General features: G+C 42.2%; 1 protein-coding gene across 14 annotated transcripts in view; it reads left to right on the forward strand.

Moving 5' to 3' along the window:
* The window catches only part of LOC140209741 (serine/threonine-protein kinase Nek9-like), a 193,122-nt gene that overhangs the window by 91,808 nt on the left and 79,325 nt on the right, over positions 1 to 21,989 (forward strand). For all 14 annotated transcript variants that reach the window (XM_072278143.1, XM_072278145.1, XM_072278148.1 and 11 more), the window contains 3 exons: positions 3,961 to 4,102; positions 10,759 to 10,850; positions 15,267 to 15,383. In XM_072278143.1, coding sequence (XP_072134244.1) covers positions 3,961 to 4,102; positions 10,759 to 10,850; positions 15,267 to 15,383 — 351 coding nt within the window. The remainder of the gene's footprint in view (positions 1 to 3,960; positions 4,103 to 10,758; positions 10,851 to 15,266; positions 15,384 to 21,989) is intronic.

Here is a 21,989-nt window from a genome sequence, read left to right on the forward strand (position 1 = left end):
ATAGTCATTGAATAAAACACGTATATAGCCCAAAACCCTGAGCGACATGTCCATTGTGTGACGGCAACTGCGCTCAATGAAGGAACGCTTCTCGCAGGTCAGAGGCGGTTATTTAAAACGAGAGCTTCACAGGTGTTAGTCCATTGCGCGGGGCCTATCGGCAGCGGCAACTGAGCTCGACGAACTAAATGAAAGTATAGAAGGGATAAGCGGAGCGGCGGCCATTGTCGGGAGTAGGCCAGACGAGTGATGAAACTAACAAAACTGGATAGATAAATACCTTATTGATCCCAAAGGAAATTACAGTGTCACAGTAGCATTACAAATGCACAGATATAAATATCAGAAGCGAAATAGAAAGAATAGTAATCAAGTTACCACAGTCTAACGAGATCATCACTTCCCCGGCTATAGGTTGATTCAGGCTACGTCCACACTACGCCGGATAATTTTGAAAACGAAGCTTTTTATCTTCGTTTTGACCCTCCGTCCACACTGAACCGGCGTTTCCATCCCCCAAAAAAGATTTTCAAAAACACTCTCTAGAGTGTGTAAATTTGAAAACGATTGTTTCGCGTTGTAGTGTGTACAGGGTAAACGGAGAGATTTGAAAATGTTGTCATGACAACACCACAACAACAATGCTTTTTCTGCTTCTGCTTGGGACTGCGCAAGCACTGCCGGATGGCTGTTCTTGGTTCTTGGTTCTTGACCCTCCAAAATATTCCACATGGAATTTAAACTGGAGGTGGCTTTCAAGCTGGTCCCCTCGGTTTCTCAGTTTGCATCCTCTGTTCTGCCCGTACCCTCTGGTTTCCCAGTCTGCAGTGGTCGTACCCTTGATCTCCTGTACCCCGGGGTCTCCAGGCCGGCACTGTTGCTGACTGACCACCGCTGTTATGACGCACAGTCGGTGTGAACGGTGTGAGAGTTAAATTGTAAAGTGAGCTTTTTTGACTAGATCCCCTAAATTGATTTGATTGAGTCTATCTTTAAAAATGTTAATGTCAGAAATACTGTGCAGGTCTGGCAGCAGAAGATTCCACTCACTTGTTGATCTTGGGTAGAGGACGGCTTCATGCGTGTGTTGTTTACTTTATTGTATACATTAATACATATCTCCACTGCTTTGCTGACTTTGTAGTCATTTGTAACTCGCAGAAACAGCTCAACCTCATTGTCTGTCTAAACGGAGAGGTCCGGTCTGATTTTTCCAGAGGAGGTTTTCTTTGTATTCCTCGAAGACATTGTTGAAAACTTTCTTTCGTTGTTGTTGTTGGTACTCTAGTTTTATTCTATGGAAATAGCACAATGCCGCCACAGAAACGTAAATATTATACCGTTTCCTCTTCGCTTGTTTTCTGTAGGTGTGTCTGCGTATGCCCAGTAGGAGCAGATTCGCCCAAATATCCATTTTGGTGTGGACAGAGATATTTTGAAAAACGTGTAGTGTGGACACCTGTCATTTTTACTCGAAACCGGCATTTTCAAAATTATCTGGCGTAGTGTGGACGTACCCTCATTATAGAGCATAATGGCCGTGGGCAAGAATGACCTCATTTAGTGCTCTTTGGAACAGTGCAGTTGTCTTAGTCTATTGCTAAAAGCGCTCCTCTGTTCAGTCAAGATGGCATGCAGAGGGTGAGAAACATTGTCCAGAACGCACAGGGCATTCCATCGCGTTCTTCGTTCTACCACAGCCTCCAGTACGTCCAGTTTGACTCCTATAACAGAATCAGTTCATTGAGTCTGTTGGCATCATCTGTGTTGATGTCATTGCCCCAGCACAGCACCAGATAGAAAATTGTACTGGCAACAACAGACTGGTAGAACATGTGAAGGAGAGGCCTACATACTCCAAAGTACCCTTCTTGTACACAGCTTCTGTGCTGGTGCTCCATGCAAGTCTGTCATCTAGGTGCACTCCCCAAGTACTTGTATAACTAGCATCGCAATAATGAAATAAACGAAGGTAGCGTAACCAAATTAGCGATATATTAGTCAACAAAGATATTCATTCCCCTGCTGTCTCTAACTAAACTAATAGCTAATCTAACTAACAAGGAGAAAGCGTGAATAGGTAATTATACTCATTGTTTTTACAATGCCCCAACCCACATGACAAATTACTGGAACTCATCATAAACAGGTAACATAAAATACAATACAGACAGACAGAAAATAGATACATGGCTCCAACAATTGCCACAGACTTTTCTGTCTTGCAGTTAACAATGAGCAATACCATAGCAGCACCACCCAAACTCATTAAAATACTAATATCATAAGATATACAGTACTGTGCAAGAGTCTTAGTCACATATCTATAGCTAGGGTGCCGACTGTGAGAGTCTTGCACAGTACTGTACTTGTCAATGTGGACCAGAGAGGGAGCTTGTAAATCTGGCAGAAGCAAAGGATATTGGGAATGTCGAGGGAGGGGTATGGGACGGGTGGCAGGGAAGGAGTGCCAGAGGCAGGGGTTAGCACAGATGCAGACACACCCGGTCCTGAGAAACCAAGCACGGTCATTTGACTCCAGACAATTGGTTTATTGATCATTACAAAATGTCTCGCTGGTGCTTCCCATTCCCTCCCCTCCATTCCCCTTTTCCCAACCATGATTCCCCTCTCCCTGCCCTTCCAATCTCAGTCCCTAATAGGGACGTATATCAGAATCAGGTTTACCGTGTGTGTGTGTGTGTGTGTGTGTGTGTATCTCAGACTCTCAGACTTTGCGCAGTACTGTTGTTGCAGAATTAGGCCATTCAGCCTATCGAGTCTGCTCCGCCATTCAATCATAACTGATTAACTTTCCCTTCAACTCCATTTTCCTACCTTCTCCCCATAATCTTTGACACCATTACGAATCAACAACCTATCAACCTCTACTTTAAATATACCTAATAACTTGGCCTCCACAGCCATCCATGGCAATAAATTGCACAGATACACCATTCTTTAGATAAAGGAATTCCCCCATTTCTCTGTTCGACTCTGCTTGAAAGGGACATCCTTGTACTCTGAGGCTGTGACCTCTGCCCATAGACGTTCCCAATATTGGAAACATCCTTTCCAGTCCACTCTATTTATTCCTTTCACTTGCTGGTAGGTGTAACACAGAAGTTGACTTGAGTTTAAATATTGGAAAATCTTGGAACTTATAACCTTTTACAAAGCAAACACATTAAATGAGTTTTATTGCAGTATTTGTTGACGAGGAGTGAATTTATTAGGTTTATTTTATTGAATCTTATTGTGTTTGATAGAGCTGTGCTACTTCAGCAGTGACTTGATAGGGCCTTTCCAGACATTCCACCCTGCAAAAACTCATTTCAGGGAGGTAGCACCATCAATTTGCGGGAGACTTCCGGGAGAGGTGGGATGTCTGCAATAGAGTAGCTCATTAGCAGCCAGCCAGCTAGTTTAAATAACGTTAGCTATGCTAATGAACGAATGACACCTGTTAAACTCACCTCAACATGTCTTTTACAGTCTTAACCCACCATGGGCAATAGAAAAGTCACCGTTGCAAACAGTGCAACGAACAACACTGTCATTATTTTGACCTCTATTAGGCAGGGGTACACTTTAGTGTAGTCTGGGGTGGCGTACGTTTTATATATTTTTTTGGAACACTTTGCCATGGCGCGCTCTGGCTCGCACTCTCTCTCTCTCTCTCTCTCTCTCGTGGTCGCTCGTGCGCTCACAAGCGCTCTTGCTTTCTTTCTCACTTGCCTTCGCTCTCGCTTGCTTTCTCGCTCTCTCTCGTGGTCGCTCTCGTGCTCTCTCTTGCTTTTCTCTCGCTCGCTCTCAAAAAAATTGATTTCCATGATATTGTATATAATTTGCGGGTATCAGGGAGCCACTATTAATATGTGGGAGACTCCCGGAAGTTCCGGGAGTGGTGGGATGTCTGCCTTTCCACCTTAAACATGTTGTCTTCCTTTCTGTGCATAGATCTGCTCCAAACCAGTTAAGGCTTGTGATAGGAACATCTCTGCTACTCCCTGGAAATCAGGAATGCCGAACACTCCAGGGCCTGGAAATCAGAAATCACTTAACAGACTACGGATCAGCAGAGGGCGAGGGAAGAGTAGAGGTAAGATGGCATTGAACATTGTGGTCAATGGCGCAGCGTTTCAGTGAACAAAAACACACACTTTAGAATGAGAGATCCTTAACTATCAGCCCCACAGAAGATTTGATCAACCATGGCATCAAAAAATAATTTAAATTTTCACAATGATTTCGTTTGGATTATGTATAACTGTCAAAATCAATGGGCTAACTCACTGACAACTTCAAACTTGATTGCTGCAGTCAGTGAGTGTTCTTCCGTGAATAAGGGCAGAGAATTCCTTTTGGGACCATCCTACTGGAACCTCAGACAATCATTGCTCAGAGATAATTTATCTGATCTCAATCTTATTCTCCTTCAATTGCCTGTGTATGGTTATTCACTTATAACAAGGAAAAATATATCAGCTAATGTAAATTACCTTTGCAATTCTCAGCAGCAGCAAAACGTCTCACCAAGGAAAGAAAATTCCTGTTGAACAGTTTATGCCTTGAGCGCTATTAAATGCAGTTAATGAATGTACATACTTACATTGAGAAAATAAATCTGCTTGAGATGTTATGCAGAAGTTGTATAAGACGTTGGCGAGGCCTAATTTGGAGTATTGTCACCTACTTACAGTAAAGATATCAATAAGATTAAAAGTGTGGAGAGAAAGTTTAGAAGGGTGTTGCCAGGACTTGATTTCTTGAGTTATAGGGAAAGGTTCAGTAGGTTAGGACATTATTTCCTGGAGTGTAGGAGAATGAGAGGAGGTTTGAAAGAGGTATACAAAATTGTAAGTATAGATAGGGTAAATGCAAGCAGGCTTTTTCCGCTGAGGTTGGATAGGACTACAACTAGAGGTAATGGGTTAAGGGTTAAAGGTAAAATGTTTAATTAATTTATTTGGCAATACAGCTTAGGGTAGGCCCTTCTGGCCCTTTGGGCCACGCTGCCCCTGCAACGTCACAACCCCGGGTCAATTCACAATGACCGATTAACCTAGCTGGTGCTTCTTTGGACTGTGAGAGGAAACCTCAGCCTCTGGGGAAAACCTGCACGTTCCACAGGGGAGGACATACAGAGACTCCATACAGAACAATGCCGGAATTGAACTCCAGACTCCAGAACACCAAGACCTGGTAACAGTGACACGCCAACCACCTTGCTACCGTGGCTCGTTCCCCTCTCTCCCCACCCTGAACGAAGAAGTTTCCCCTGCACAGTCCACATGAGGGGGAGCCACTTCACTCAGGGTACTGAGAGTGTGGAATGAGCTGCCTGCGGGAGTGGTGAATGCAGGTTCGATTTCACCATGTAAGAAAGGTGTATGTAGGGCTATGACTCAGCTGCAGGTTGATGGGACCGGGCAGATTCATAGTTCGGCACAAACTAGATGGGCCAAAGGGCCTGTTTCTGTACTGTAATGTTTTAAGACTCTATGACTCTCTAATAATGACTTCTAGGATGTGTTCTAGTATTTAGGACCAATCCACGGATACTCCAGATCACAGGAGTTTCACATTTTAGACCAACATTTTATCCTTAGGTTGTGTTGGCTGCTACAGAAGCGATGCATTTCACTGTGCCTTTCAATGTCCACCTGATAATTAAATAAATCTGAATATTGAGCAAAAGTTGGTCATGAGATTTCCTGTTCCCAAGGTACCCCAGAAAGAACAAATATTTAGGAAACTAGTTTACGTAAAAAGGCTACATCTGATATATGAAAGCAGCAAACCCCAGAAATCATTAATGCCATTAACATCACAGAGTACTTCCACACACTAAATACAGCGGGTCTTAATCAACACCTCATTCAATTATGTTTTCAGATCGTAATTTTGGGCTTAGTACTGATTAAAGGTGCTGCTCAAAGCAAGGGCCCTTTTTGCCCTGGTCCTTCTCTCTAGAATGCCAGTAAAAGACATTAAAAGGCAACGTAATACGCTGCTGGAGTCAAGGTTCAGACATTTATTTTAATAAAGTGCAATTTGCTTTCTCATCAGGTACCTGAAATCTTAGAAAGCGAACAGAGTCATAGAAAACTGCAGCATTGAAATAGGTCCTTTAGCCTAGCTAGCCGGCACCGAACCATTTAAAAATGCTTGATCCCATCGAAAATCAGGAGAGGCATTTGACAAGGGTGTGTTTTCTCCCCTGATTTATTTAATGTGTATGGTGAAACAATATTACAAAAAAATAAGAGACATCTTGAGAATCAAAGTTGGGGGTGAAAACATCAATAATTTCAGATATGCAGATGACACTGTTAGTTGCAAGTATGGAGGAAGAACGACAAAACTTAAATTGATATAATTGTTGAAGAAAGTGTAAAAATGGGTCTGTTTATCAATTGCAAAAAGACAGAATGTATGGTGATATCCAAAAAGAAGGAGAATCCTATCTGCAGGCTGAGAATAAACGGGGAAGACATAAATCAAGTACAGAACTTTTGCTACGTAGGAAGCTGGGTGACATCAGATGGCAGGTGTGACTTGGACATCAAAAGAAGAATAGGGATGGCAAAAGACACCTTTATGAGAATGAAGAGTATCCTGACGAATACTAAACTAGGCATGACAACCCGCCTCAGAGTACTGAAATGTTACGTTTATCCAGTTATGTTATATGGCTCAGAATGTTGGACAATGTCTAGTAACATGAGGAAATGAATTGTAGCAGCAGAGATGTGGTTTTTGAGGAGGATACAAAGAATATCATGGACGAAACGAATATCTAACGAGGATGTCATGAACAGAGCAAACACAAAAAGAGAAATAATGTATGAGATCATGAAAAGGCAATGTAGCTTCATTGGACATGTGATTAGGAAAGAGGAGTTAGAATGCACGGTAATTATGGGAAAGATTGAAGGGAAGAAAGCAAGAGGAAGACAAGGACAAATGATGATGGAGACAGCAGCCGGAGAGCTGGAAATGAATACCAATGAATTGATCTACTTGACCCAAAATAGGAGTGTGTGGGCCATGGCAGTCAAAGCTCAAACTGGGCATGGCACCTGATGATGATGATGACGATGATCCCATTGACCTGCACTCAGACTATAGCCTTCATACCCCTTACATCCATCTACCTATCCAAACTTCTCTTATACATTGAAATTGAAATCACATCCACCACGTGTTGGCAGCTTGCTCCAACTTCTGAGTGAAGAAGCTTCTCCTCATGTTCCCCTTTACCTTTCACCTTTCATTTTTAACCCATGACCTCTGGTTGCAGTCTCACCCAACCTCAGTTGAAAAAGCCTGCTTGCATTTACAATACAATCCAGACAATAATATTCCTTTCAGTGTGCAGTAAAAGTTTTCTATTCATTGGGAACCGTGGTGATGGGATGTGCTGGTTAATAGTCAAGTTACCCGCGTAATCAATAATGCTAATAGTTATAGAATAATGGTAAAGAAAATGTACCGTTCTGCACAACTCACCAATGACTTGGCAATTAAAATTACCCAGCAGGTCAGGAAATGGATTTAAGTGAATGGAGAGTAGCAGGGGATGCCTAGGTTCTCCCTCAGTGGTGCCCCACTGTCAGTCCAGATGTTCCTTCAACATTGGCTGCTGTGTTTGGGATACTCCCTCTGTACTGTTCAGATATTGGCCTGAGTCATCGCCCCAATGTCAGACAGCTGGTCCCATGGCTCTCTCAATACCGAGCACTCCCTCAGTTAGCACCCCGGTCTTGGCCAAGATGCACCATCTGTGGTGTTGATTACTAGAGAGCACTACAGCAAGTGATAGGGTAGATAACCAAGCTTTTATTGTAGGGGATGTTTCTTTATGTTCATATCTTCTCAAAGAACTATATGATTAGCTCTTCTGCAACACCAAAGAAAACAATTTAAGAAGATATCATTCCTTCCTATGTCCTTGTAGACTTATCCTGTCTCCCTCTGGATTTTGGATGATGTGTCTGCCTGTTGGCGTGCAATTGTTGAATGGATTTTTTACTGAAAATCCTACTGCACAGGAAGATTTGTTTTCCTACTCTTCCTCAGAAATCTGTAACTAGAAAAATAGAAACATAGAAAACCTATAGCACAAATAGGCCCTTCAGCCCACAATGCTGTGCCAAACATGTACTTACTTCAAAATTACCTAGGGTTACCCACAGCCCTCTATTTTTCTAAGCTCCATGTACCTATCCAAGAGTCTCTTAAATGACCCTATTGTATCTGCCTCCACCATTGTCGCCAGCAGCCCATTCCATGCACTCACCACTCTCTTCATAAAAAAACTTACCCCTGACATCTCCTCTGTACCTACCTCCAAGCACCTTAAAACTGTGCCATTTCAGCCCTGGGAAAAAGCCTCTGACTATCCACACGATCAATGCCTCTCATCATCTTATACACCTCTATCAGGTCACCTCTCATCCTCTGTCGCTCCAAGGAGAAAAGGCCGAGTTCACTCAGCCTATTCTCATAAGGCATGCTCCCCAATCCAGTCAACATCCTTGTAAATCTGCTCTGCACTCTGTCTTTAGTTGCCACATCCTTCCTGTAGTGAGGTGACCAGAACTGAGCATGGCACTCCAAGTGGGGTCTGACCAGGGTTCTATATAGCTGCAGCATTACCTCTTGGCTCTTAAACGCAATTCCACGATTGATGAAGACCAACGTACCGTATGCCTCCTTAACCACAGAGTCAACCTGCGTAGCAGCTTTGAGTGTCCTATGGTTTTTGAGGAGGATGCAAAGAATATCATGGACGAAACGAATATCTAACGAGGATGTCATGAACAGAGCAAACACAAAAAGAGAAATAATGTATGAGATCATGAAAAGGCAACGTAACTTCAATGAACATGTGATTAGGAAAGAGGAGTTAGAATGCACAGTAATTATGGGAAAGATTGAAGGGAAGAAAGCAGGAGGAAGACAAAGACAAATGATGATGGAGACAGCAGCCAGAAAACTGGAAATGAATACCAATGAATTGATCCACTTGACCCGTAACAGGAGTGTGTGGGCCATGGCAGTCAAAGCTCAAACTGGGCACGGCACCTGATGATGATGATGATGATGATGATGATCAGACCCCAAGATCCCTCTGATCCTCCACTCTGCCAATTACCATTAATACTATATACTGCCATCATATTTGACATATCAAAATGAACCACCTCACACTTATCTGGGTTGAACTCCATCTGCCACTTCTCAGCCCAGTTTTGCATCCTATCAATGTCCCGCTGTAACCTCTGACAGCCCTCCACACTATCCACAACACTCCCAACCTCCCAATCCCATCAGCAAGTTTACTAACTCATCCCTCCACTTCCTTGTCATAGTAATTTATAAAAATCACGAAGAGAAGGGGTGCCAGAACGGATCCCTGCGGAACACCATTGGTCACTATCCTCCATGCAGAATAAAACCCGTCTACAACCACTCTTCGCCTTCTGTGGGCAAGCCAATTCTGGGTCCACAAAGCAAGGTTCTCTTGCATACCATGCCTCCTTACTTTTTAAATAAACCTTGCATGGGGTACCTTACCAAGTGCCTTTCTGAGATCCATATGCACTACATCTACTGCTCTACCTTCACGAACTATTTGAGAGCACCTTAGACAGAAAGACTGCAGCTGTTTGCGAATACAGATCACCACCACCTTTCCAGGGCAATTAGCGACTTTGCAATAAAACAATAAATGTTCTTCCTTGCAACACTGAAAAAGTAAATACATTTGCTCTACTTTTGAATCTGCCCACCACCGGTACAGGTAATATGTTTGCAGAGCTTAATATGTTCCCCCTTCCCTCATTGCCACTAGATTTTTTAATATCGGCCAGCATTGCGGTTAGCTTAATGCTATTACAGCACCAGTGATCTGGGCTCAATTCCTGCCGATCAAAATCTGTAAGGATTTTGTACATTCTCTTTGTAACTGTATGGATTTCCTCCTGTATTCTGGTTTCCTCCCACATTTCAAAGATGTACAGATCAGTAGATTAATTGGCCACATAAGAACATAAGAAATAGGAGCAGGAGTAGGCCATCTGGCCCATCGAGCCTGCCCCACCATTCAGTAAGATCATGGCTGATCTGTCTGTAAACTCAACTCCATTTACCTGCCTTTCCCCCTTAACCCTTAATTCCCCTACTGTGTAAAAATTACATGGTTGTAATTGGGTGGCACAGGCTCATTGGACTGGAAGGACCTGTTACCGTGCTGTATCTAAAGAAAAACTAAAACTCCAAATAAATGAAAGTTATCTTAATTCTACATCAGAGACCAGCATGGGAAAGTGCCATTTGTGGTTGGGGGGGGGGCGGTGTCAGAAGAGCTGAGCAGATAGTCACTAAGAGGGAGATCCATTCAAAATGCAGAAAGTGAAGGGGAATATGTGTATCGTTGAGGAATCTTTTTGGAGCTGTCGGAAATTACAGAGGATGAGGCTGCTGGAGAGGAAGGTGAGGATCGGAAGTACTGTATCTTTGCTCTGTTCACAGGAGATGGGGTGAGGGAAGAAGAGTGGAAAATAGATGTAATTCACAGTAATAAAGTGAAAGCCATGATTCAGGAAGGACAAATTAATATGTATCATTAATTTTCAAATATGGTGCCTGTGGATGGTTTTTTTCCCTAGATATTCTGTCTAAACTTTTGGAAAGGTGATTTGGATCTCCTGGACCACCCTTTCACTGACACTCTTTTTCCTTACCTAGCTGTCTGGCTGAACTCTGAGACTTCAGCTCTGAAGAATTCCAAATACTACCATCATCCGGCTCATATCACATCACCTCTCTCAAAGAACAAGGTTTGCTTGTTTCCTGTCTTATCATGTAGATATTGGTGCAGTTCAATTAGCTTAAAAAAGGAGCTCCTTTCTTAATGGTGATTTAATTGACTTAAATTTGCATAACATTAACTCTTAATAGAATTTAAATTTGGTAAAGTGCAATTTAATTCCCTTTTATTAAAGGGGTGTTATTTTTAAGAATTCTCTGATGGTTATGTAAATAGTAGTTTCTTTTCTATATGAAAAAATTGTAGGGACATCTGCAAACTTCAATATTTGCCCTCGTTCAATTCATCCCAGGTAAAAAAAAACCTGTATTGCTTGAGTAATTAGTGACTTTTTCATGCAATCAGATAAATTTTTACCAGCTCTTTGAGTTGACAAATCAATTTAAAGTTAACATTTTTTGCAGAAAGGATCGCCAGATAATTGCTTTAAATATATAGTGCGGTTCCTTAAGAGTACAGGGCTTTTTCATAGGACTTGACACAAATATAAATATACAAGATTTAGATATCCTGACCCACACTCAGTTCAGAAAGTGGTGGTAATGCAACTTAAAGCTGTTTGCCAACCTCCATAAAACCTCAGAAGAGTTGCCAGATCCAGACAAAATGGATGGGCCCATTTACAAAGTGGAGCTCTCTCCAAAACCAGTGCCAACTGTGGCGGTAGTGATTCAATTCTGGTGCCATTATTAAGTGAGAAAGCAGAACTGCTTCCTTTGGTCTTCTCTCCAGCATTACTACTCATTGAAATGTAAAGAAATTCTTTGTACTTGTTCTCAAATTGTAGGCATCAATGACAGACCCTCATTTAGCAAGTGCCACGATCAGGGGAGCTTTCAAAGAGAGTCTAAACTGAGACGAAGTTCATCTGTGTATGTGTAAGACCCCATGGCACACCTCAAAGAGCAGAAATTCCTTCACTCTTCTGTCATTTTTTTATCCTGCAAATCAGACAAAAGTTATCAGTGTAAGATTGCTGCGTGAAAGAGATTGCTGAAAGCAAAATGGCTACTGGTTATCCTGTATTATTAGAGTAGTAACTGTGGTTTGGCTCTAAAACACTTTGTGGTGTCCTTTTGTGCTGGTATTCCATGGAGTATGATAGTTTCACTGAGGAAGTATTAGAAGAATTCTTCTCCTTTCAGGCATTTTGATATTCATTCATGGGATGTGGACAGCACTGGAAAGGCCAATTGTCAAATCATAATTTGACTTAACAAGTTCGCTCGACAATCATAATAAAATTCAACTGAGAGTTTTTTTTTGTAACAGTGGGTCTGGAGGTATCTATAGGGCACCTCGATTATGGATTTACATCTCCGAAGGAAGTTAGTGAGCCAGTGTTTCTCTTATGATAATCCAGTAATTTCATGGTAACATTAGTGTTAATCTTTCAAAAATTTGAAGTGTATTTAATTAATAATATTTAAATTTACTAGTTACAATGGTGAGATTTAAACTTATACCTCTGGAACAATAATCCAGGCCTCTGGATACTAATTCAGTAATTTAACAACTTTGTTAGCCTAATTAGAATGCTAACCACTTCTACACCACTTCTTCAAGTACACTGAGCCAGGCATGAAGTTATAAAACTAGAATTACATGAAGCCATGCCCAGGTGAATTGAATTGAATTGACTTTATTACTTACGTCCTTCATATACATGAGGAGTAAAAATCTTTATGTTACGTCTCCATCTAACTGTACAATGTGCAATTTATAGTAATTTATAATAAATAGTATGTACAACAGGACAGTCAATATAACATAGAAATACAATTGTATCAGCATGAACTAATCAGTCTGATGGCCTGGTGGAAGAAGCTGTCCCGGAGCCTGTTGGTCCTGGCTTTTATGCTGCGATACTATTTCCTGGATGGTAGCAGCTGGAACAGTTTCTGGTTGGGGTGACTCGGGTCCCCAATGATCCTTCGGGCCCTTTTTACACACCTGTCTTTGTAAATGTTCTGAATAGTAGAAAGTTCACAGCTACAAATGTGCTGGGCTATCCGCACCACTCTCTGCAGAGTCCTGTGATTGAGGGAGGTACAGTTCCCATACCAGGCAGTAATGCAGCCAGTCAGGATGCTGTCAATTGTCCCCTGTAGAAAGTTCTTGGGATTTGGGAGCCCAAACCAAACTTCTTCAACTGTCTGAGGTGAAAGAGATCTGTTGTGCCTTTTTCACCACACAGCTGGTATGTACAGACCACGTGAGATTCTCAGTAATGTGTATGCCGAGGAACTTAAAGCTGTTCACCCTCTCAACCCCAGGTCCATTGATGTCAATAGGGGTTAGCCTGTCTTCATTTCTCCTGTAATCCACAACCAACTCCTTTGTTCTTGTGACATTGAGGGAGAGGTTTTTTCTTGGCACGACTGTGTCAGGGTGATGACTTCTTCTCTGTAGGTTGCCTTATTATTATTTGAGATCTGGCCAATCAGTGTAGTGTCACCAGCAAATTTAATTAGCAGATTGGATCTGTGAGTGACAACACAGTCATGGGTGTACAGAGAGTAAAGGAGGGGGCTTAGGACACAGCCCTGAGGGGGTATCTGTGTTGAGAGTCAGAGGGGCAGAGTGAGGGAGCTCACTCTTACTACCTGCCAGCAGTCTGACAGGAAGTCCAGAATCCAGCTACACAAGGAAGGGTTAAGGCCAAGGTCTCTGAGCTTCTTGTCAAGCCTGGAGGGAATTATGGTATTGAATGATGAACTGTAGTCCAAGAACAGCATTCTCAGATAAGCATCCCTCTTCTCCAGATCTGTAAGGACAGATTGTAGAACTGTGGCCATTGCGTCATCTGTCGTTCAGTTGTGTCGGTAGGTGAACTGTAGCAGGTCCAGTGTGGGTGGTAGCATGCTGCAGATGTGGTCCTTGACCAGCCTCTCAAAGCATTTGCTTATTAATGAGGTGAGTGCGGTTGCATTCTGTGGATGACAGTAGCTTAATGGTTGTGTTTTTATGCCGGTCTAATGGCCATATTGGAGCACTGATGGCTGCTCTTATAGAAGTTAATAAAATTATCAGGGGAAAAGATAGAGCAGTTGATCAGAATTTTTTCCCCGAGGGCATGGGAGTCTAGAACTCATGGGTACAGGTTCCATGTGAGAGGGAAGATATTTAAAGGCGGTCTGAGGGGTGGTAGATCTTTGAGAAGACGGTAGAGGAGGATACAGTTACAATATTTAAAAGGAACATGGACAGGTACTTAGATAGGAAAATTTTGGTGGGATATGGGCCTAATGTAAGCAAGTGGGCTTAGCATGGGTAGACATCACAGCTTACATGGTCAAGCTGGGGGGATGGGACCTGTGCTGTATAGCTCTATGGCTCTATCTTAAAACAGGATAGCTAACTTTCTTTTTAGTTTAGAACAGTGGCTCCTAATTCTCAACTCTCCAACCAGAAACATTAGCCTTGTATTCATTCTCTCAATTCCAATAAGAATTTTGCATTTTTCACTAAGTTCCCCTCTTATTCTTCTGAACTCCAGGCAGAACCTGCTTAATCTATCCTCACAAGACAAACACACCATCCCAAGAGTCCTCCCACTCATTACTGCATGTACTGTATATCCTTCCTTAGGTAGGCAGAGTGCTCCTGTATATAATAATCTGAGTGCAGTCTCACCAGGAATTCAGCTGCAATAGCATATGTTGACTCAAGTGCCCCAGTAAGGAAGGCCAAAGAACTAGTTGTTTTCCCAAGTGATGGCTATACCTCCTGTGCCTAATAAAGTGGCCACTGAGTGTATGTTTTTGATCCTTTGCTGATGTAGTCCATCCAGTTCAAGGTTTGGCACGTTACGTGTCCAAGGATGCTCTTCTGCACATCACCGCTGTAACACGTGGTTATTTGGGTTACTGTTGCATCCCTATTGGTTTGAACCACTCTGACCTCTCTCATTAACGAGGCATTTTTGCCCACAGAATTACCGCTCACCGGATATACATCGTCCTCTGTTAACTCTTGGAAGTGAAAATCCCAGGAGGTCAGCAGATTAAGAGATACTCAAGCCACACTGTCTAGCACCAACAATCATTTCACAGTCAAAGTTACTTAGATCATATTTTTCCCCATTTTGATGTTAGGTCTGAACAACAACTGAACCTCTTGACCATGCTTGCATGCTTTTACATGAGTTGCTGCCACATGAATAGTTAATTAGATGTTTGCATTAATGAGGTGTAGCCACTGAGTGTATAACTTGCTGAAGGCTTTCTGCATTCTCCCTACATTGCCACCAGCTTTGTGCTAATCATAGAAGCCTGGTGTACTGCACCTCTCTACATCACTGCCACAGCTTGTCACATGGTATGAACTTAAATTTTAGCATATTAGCTTCAATAAGTAGATTGAGAATTTTATCAAAAGATTTGGAATGTGTAGATGAACAATAATCCTAGCTTCCATTCAATAGTGTGGAACTTTCCCTGGAGAAGTGAGGAGAAAACAGACAGCTGAAGAGAGAATCCAGTCTCAGGAAGAAGAACACAACAATTTGTATCTCCTGGAGGAACAGCAACGACTAGCACTGGTAAGATTGCTTCTTCTGACAAAGGGGTTGACACCATTAATATTGAGGCAAGCAGAGATCCTCAGGAGATGTGGTAAAACTGAACTGCAACTGCCCTTGAAGCTTGTTGTGGGTTGTACTTCGCATAAGCTGAACTGATTGCTTCAAACATAATACAACCAACCTGCCACCTGTATCAAATATATTTTGTTGCCATTAAGTTAAGTTGTAATAATATTGGATAAAGCTGGTTCATGCTATATTTCAAGGTTTTCATTATTGTTGGACTAGGGTATACCAAAGTTGGAGAGTTGGCATTCCTCTAGTGACATGATCAAACGTTTAGAATTGTATTTCTGATATCTCTCTCTCTCACTCTCACTCTCACTCTCTGTCAAAAACAGAATTGGGAATTCAAATATCTCCACTCTGAAGCCTAAGATTACCTGAGAACAGCAACACTGGTTCATTATTGTTCAGCTAACTTAACCCAGTCTTTCACCATATACAGCTAGGAACCACAAGGGACTCTGCAATTAATCGTAAATTTATCAGGTGCAAACACCAGTGTAGAAAAGTTGTGGGATGGTATGTTGAGATCCACTGGATTTTTAGCAACTACCTAACTTCCCAAAGCCTTGTGCCACATGTCCCAAGTATTTTGCATGCCATGAATTATTTTGATAGGTACTCACAGGAATTTTGCTGAGAAACTGGCACAGCCAATGAACTACAACAATAATCACCAATTGATTTATTTTTGATGATATTGCACTTGGTAATTGGACTTTAATTTAATGGCCACAGAAAACTATGGAACTCTAATAACACGGGATTTGTGCTGCACTGAAAGAAAGGCCGGGGTCGCGTGCTCAAATGCAGGATTATGGTTTGAATTGATAATCTTCAGACTGAGGTGTAAATGTTTGTCAATTAGTTCAAACTGGCGTTTCTTTTAAAGATAGTAGATCACTACTTCAGATCGGTTGATCCTAGGGCTGTAATAATGAAGTCCCCTGAAACAGACGCTGATGATTTGGAAAATTGTCTTTCTACTCTCGAGGCAGTAAAACATACACGTAAGAGGCAGGCTTGAAATATTTATGTGCCCACAGGAGAAGCAAGTAAGAATATATATAAAATATCTATTCACTCTAGCTGAACAGTAGGAAACAATGAATGTACCTTTTACACTCCACCATAGATCATCTCTACTACATAGATTGCCTTGCTCAAACTCAAACATTGCTTACAATTCACCATAAATATTTCAGATATTTCTTTGGGCTGCCAGTTCTTCTGTCTTGCTCCCAGCTATCCCATGTGCTGAATTTTTTAATTTACTTCAAATTATCTTTTCGCATCATGTCAGTGAAATAGTTTAGGCCCTGTCAGTAACCTGTTTTCTAAGCACTTCCAATGTAGTTTTAAAATTGCAGAATTCTGGCATAATACTGACAGAATTGGAAGTTATTAAATGAAGGCTCTGAACCATAAAGTGTGTAATGTGACATCAATAAAAATGAAAGTAATTTACTATATAAAAATAGCCCCAAACTGATATTAATTAAGATATCCACTGTCTGCTGCTTTAATAAAAATGTTCAGCCATTTAGTTCCGTCAGTGAGTAAGGGACAAAACATTTGGCCAAACGTCTCATCCATGATTCAGTTACAATTGCATATGCTAATTACAAGCTAATAAGAAATGTTCATTTGAAGCCTTTCCAATATCAAGAATCTTTACAATTAATGAGAATAAGGAGCTTTGAAAAAAATAATAAAATAGGCCTGGTCTTCTTGATTACACTTCTAAAGCAATAATTAAAGCCAATTTCCTATTTCCACACAGGTGCCTGGATGTTGCATAAAGCTGTTCAGGCACATTTAATGGTCCAAATATAACTTTTTAACAAATAGGATTCTAGTGTCTTGTGATTAGTGTCTGGATAATTTACTTGCCAGCACAGTCTGGAATAAATGCTCAGTTGTTGTCTGTAAAGATTGAGAATCTGTTTGTTAAGGTGGTTAAATAATGACAATGAGTTCAGGGTCCTGAATGAAGTCCATAAATGATATTCGACTACTGACAATACAATCCAATACAAATCATTTACCAGAGGATCCCTACCTTTCTTATGCCATGGAATATATAGCAACCCTGGGTTGGGAATTCCTGCCACAGAGGGCTCATTATGAGCTTTTATTATTTCCTATGTGGCATGGGACATCACAGGACAGAAGTATATCTGCTGATGCAAACATACAGGGCTCGTGCAGGGTTTCGACCCAAAATATCAAATATTCCTTGCCTTCCACAGATGCTGCTTGGCCTGCTGAGTTCTTCCAGCTGTCTGTCGGGGTCATCTCTTGTAGCTGGTGCTCCCGATGTGACCTCATCTACATCAGAGAAGCCCAATGCAGATTAGGGGGCTGCTTTGTCTAATACCTTCACTCTGTCCACTGTTGAAAGTAGGATCTCCCAGCAGCTTCCCAGTTTTACTTCCCACTCTCATCCTGACATATCTGATCATGGCCTCCGCTACTGTTCTGGTGAGGCCAAACTCAGGTTGCAGAAGCGACACCAAATATTATATCTGATAACCTGATGGCATGGGCATAGATTTCTCTAACTTCCAGTAATCACTCCCTTCTGTTTCCCTTCCTCCATCTCTCTTTTTCCTCTCTCCATTCTGGTTACCCTCTCACCTCTGCAACTTATCATCAGTAAGTCAAAGGAGATGGTGATGGACTTCAAGAAGACTAAGCCTGCACTGCTCCCTTTTATTTTTGATGGTGAGGACATGGATGTGGTGAGGACCTACTAATACCTGGCAGTGCTCCTAAATGACAGACTTCAGTGGAGTACCAACACAGAGGCTGTGTAAAAGAAGGTCCAGAGTCAGCGCTACTTCCTGAGGAGACTGAAGTCCTTTGGAGTATCTGGGCCTCTCCTTCACTAGGTCTACCAGTCTGTTGTTGCCAGTACAATCTTTTATGACGTGGTGTGGTGGGGCAGTGGCATAAACACAGGTGATGCCAACAGGCTCAATAAACTGATTAGAAAGGCTGATTCTGTTATAGGAGTCAAACTGGACACACTGCAGGCCGTGGTAGAACGAAGGAGCCTAGGGAAACCTACCTAGCCTAGCCTCCAATCTGATGGCATGAACATTGACTTCTCTAACTTCCGCTAATGCCCCTCCTCCCCCTCGTACCCCATCCATTATTTATTTATATACACACATTCTTTCTTTCTCTCTCTCCTTTTTCTCCCTCTATCCCTCTGACTATACCCCTTGCCCATCGTCTGGGTTTTCCCCCCTCCCCCTTTTCCTTCTCCCTGGGCCTCCTGTCCCATGATCCTCTCATATCCCCTTTGCCAATCACCTGTCCAGCTCTTGGCTCCATCCCTCCCCCTCCTGTCTTCTCCTATCATTTTGGATCTCCCCTTCCCCCTCCCACTTTCAAATCTCTTACTAGCTCTTCCTTCAGTTAGTCCTGATGAAGGGCCTCGGCCCAAAACGTCGACTGTACCTCTTCCTAGAGATGCTGCCTGGCCTGCTGCGTTCACCAGCAACTTTGATGTGTGTTGTAGGGAAAATCCTGGCAGTTCTGGACAATGTTTCTCACGCTCTGCAAGCCAGCTTGGCTGAACAGAGGAACACTTTTAGTAAAAGACTAAGACAACTGCATTGCTCCAAAGAGCGAGATACAAGGTCATTTTTACCTTCAGCCATAAGGCTCCATAATGAATCAACCTATAGCCAAGAAAGTGATGACTCCTGCTGTTAGACTGTTTGAGGTAACCTATTTTTCATTCTTTCTTACTTCTCTTCTAATAATTGTATATTTGTAATGCTACTGTGACACTGTAATATCCTTTGGGATCAATAAAGTATCTGTCTTATCTCTCTCCTCCTCCCCCGCCTTATGACCTGCCCATCACTTCCTCTGATTTCACGCCTCCTTCCTTTTATTTCATAATCAACTATCTTTTCTTATTAGACTCCTAATCCAGCTCTCCCCTTCCAGCTTCTTACATCATCTCTCTTTCGTCACCCACCCAACTTTCCCCTCACCTGGTTCTATCCACTTATACTCATCCTCCTTCTCCTTACCCCCTCCCCCTCCATCCTTCCATCTCCCCACCTTCTTATTTTGGTTTCTGCACCCTCTTTTCCAGCCTTGTTGAAGGGTCTCAGTATGAAACTGCCTGATTCCCTCCATAGATGTTTCCTGACCCGCTGAGTTCCTCCTGCATTTTGTGTGTGTTGCTCCAGCTTTCCAACATCTACAGATTCCTTTGTGTCTTTCAGTCCTACTCAATGTCCTATCCAAATAACAGCAGTTTCAACTTTGCCACATCCTCTCTGAGCCACAGCAGAGCTTCAGATAAATTCACACACATAAAGTGCTGGAGTAACTCAGACTGCATCAATGTGGAGGAATAAAGAGCTGATGCTTTAGGCTGAGACTCTTCATCAGGACCAATTACATGCTTAAGAACAGAGTTTGAATCCACATTCTTATGCCGGAAGTGTGAGTGATCCCAAATGAACCAAACTGCGTGTTCTGGGGGAAATGTGACTAGTTCCCATTTGGTACAGTTTCAATGGAAAATGTCAAACGTCCTGTAACAGCCACCTAAAAATGGAACATAGAACAGTACAACACAGGAAGAGGCCCTTCAACCCATCATTTCTGTGTTGTCCGTGATAGCAATCTAACTAATCCCTCCTGCCAGTCTGTTGTACATATCCTTCCTGTCTGTAAAAGGTATGTCTGTCTCAATGCCTCTTGAACATTTTATTGCATATGCTTCCACCACTTCCCCTGGCAACACCTACCATTCTCGCAAATCTCCAAACTTTCCTTCTCTCACTTTAAACTTGTGCCTTTTAGTGTTTGACATTTTCACCCTTAGAAGAAGAAAAACTCTGGTCAGCTGTTATATTTAATGCCTGTCATAATTTTATATAAACTAAGTGGCTACTTTATTAGGTACTCCTACATACCTGCTGATTAATGCAAATATCTAATTAGCCAAACATATGGCAGCAGCTCAATGCATAAAAGAATGCAGACATGGTCAAGAGGTTCAGCTGTTATTCAGACCAAATGTCAAAATGGGGAAGAAATGTGATCTAAGTGACTTTAACTGAAGAATGTTTGTTGGTGCCAGACAGGGTGGTTTGAGTATCTGCTGATTTCCTAGGGTTTTCATGCACAACAGTCTCTAGTGCAGGGGTTCCCAACCTGGGGTCCATGCACCCTTCGGTTAACATAAAAAAGTTGGGAACCCCTGCCCTAGTTTTTACAGGAAATGGTGCAAAAAACAACAAAAAAACATCTAGTGAGCAGCAGTTCTGTGGGCAAAAACATCTGGTTAATGGGAGAGAGGTCAGAGGAGAATGGCCAGGCTGATTCAAGATGACAGGAAGACAACAGTAATTCAGGTAACCACATGATACAACAGTGGTGTGCAGAAGAACATGTCTGACGAGGTGTCTAATAAAGTGGGCATTGAGTGTACTTCTACCAGCTCTTCCTTCAGCCTCTAACTCTCCAGAAAAAACAATCCAGATTTTTTCCAGCCTCTCCTTATTTCAAATACTCTCCAACAGTGCACAGAGGAATGTGGTGGAACTGTAGTGATTTGCCTTAACAGTGCCACTGTGTAACTGGAAACCCAACTGGAAATGATTTACTTCCCCTGTAATGTGAAACACCTGGGTTCCCTGCTCAGTATCTCCCCATCATGTTATGGGGAACGTCACAAGTCTAACATCTGGGAAATTTCAGGCACAAACCTGTGCTTGAGTACCATAATCCTGGATGTCCTACAGTGTCCCCGTCTCTGAAAGAACCTTTTGATCTGCAATGGGTGCAGAAATCAAATGTGACATGAGTACAGGTGGAAAATGGTGGTAGCATCGGATTATATCGCCAAAATCCTGCTACACTTAAATTAGCAGCATACAGCATTCTTGGTACGCTGTGCTCCCGAACTTTCCTACCAGCTCTTTACTGGCACATGGAGGGCATTCCTTCTCTGAGCTGTGTGTAATGAAATCGTAAAACCATTGTTTATAGGCAAAAGAGAACCTTCTCCAACCCACCTCCCAGTAAAGATGTTAAGAAATGATAGTTTAAGGAGGTGGGTTTGTGCTGGCTACGATTATACTGAGATGTGCCTCCCAGGGATCCATTCACTCACTAAATCAGAGCCTTGCACCAGTCTAGTCAGTTATATTACACGTTTTAAAGGGCAGTGAAGTCGAAATCATGTAACTGCATCATGAGGCCCCAGTGACTGGCTAATGAGATCTTAACAGCCACCAAGAAAGCCAGAAGAAAATTGGAGATTAACATTTTCTCACCAAATTAGCATCGCATAAATATTTACAGACAGATCTAAGTGTGTATTAATAATTAGTGAAAACATTTCAAATTAATTATGGCAAGCGGTGTAGAGTTTAAAATAAATGCTTTTAAGAGTGGAAAAGACAAAACCTTGTGTACAAATGAGATCATTAGTGAGGGGAGATGTTGGATTCACAGGGGTTTGCAGTGTGCTTTGATTCAGAGCTTCATGTCAGGGTCACTGAGCCCTGGTTAAGGGTC

The sequence above is a fragment of the Mobula birostris genome, chromosome 14, assembly GCF_030028105.1.
Source record: "Mobula birostris isolate sMobBir1 chromosome 14, sMobBir1.hap1, whole genome shotgun sequence".
Lineage (NCBI taxonomy): Eukaryota > Metazoa > Chordata > Chondrichthyes > Myliobatiformes > Myliobatidae > Mobula > Mobula birostris.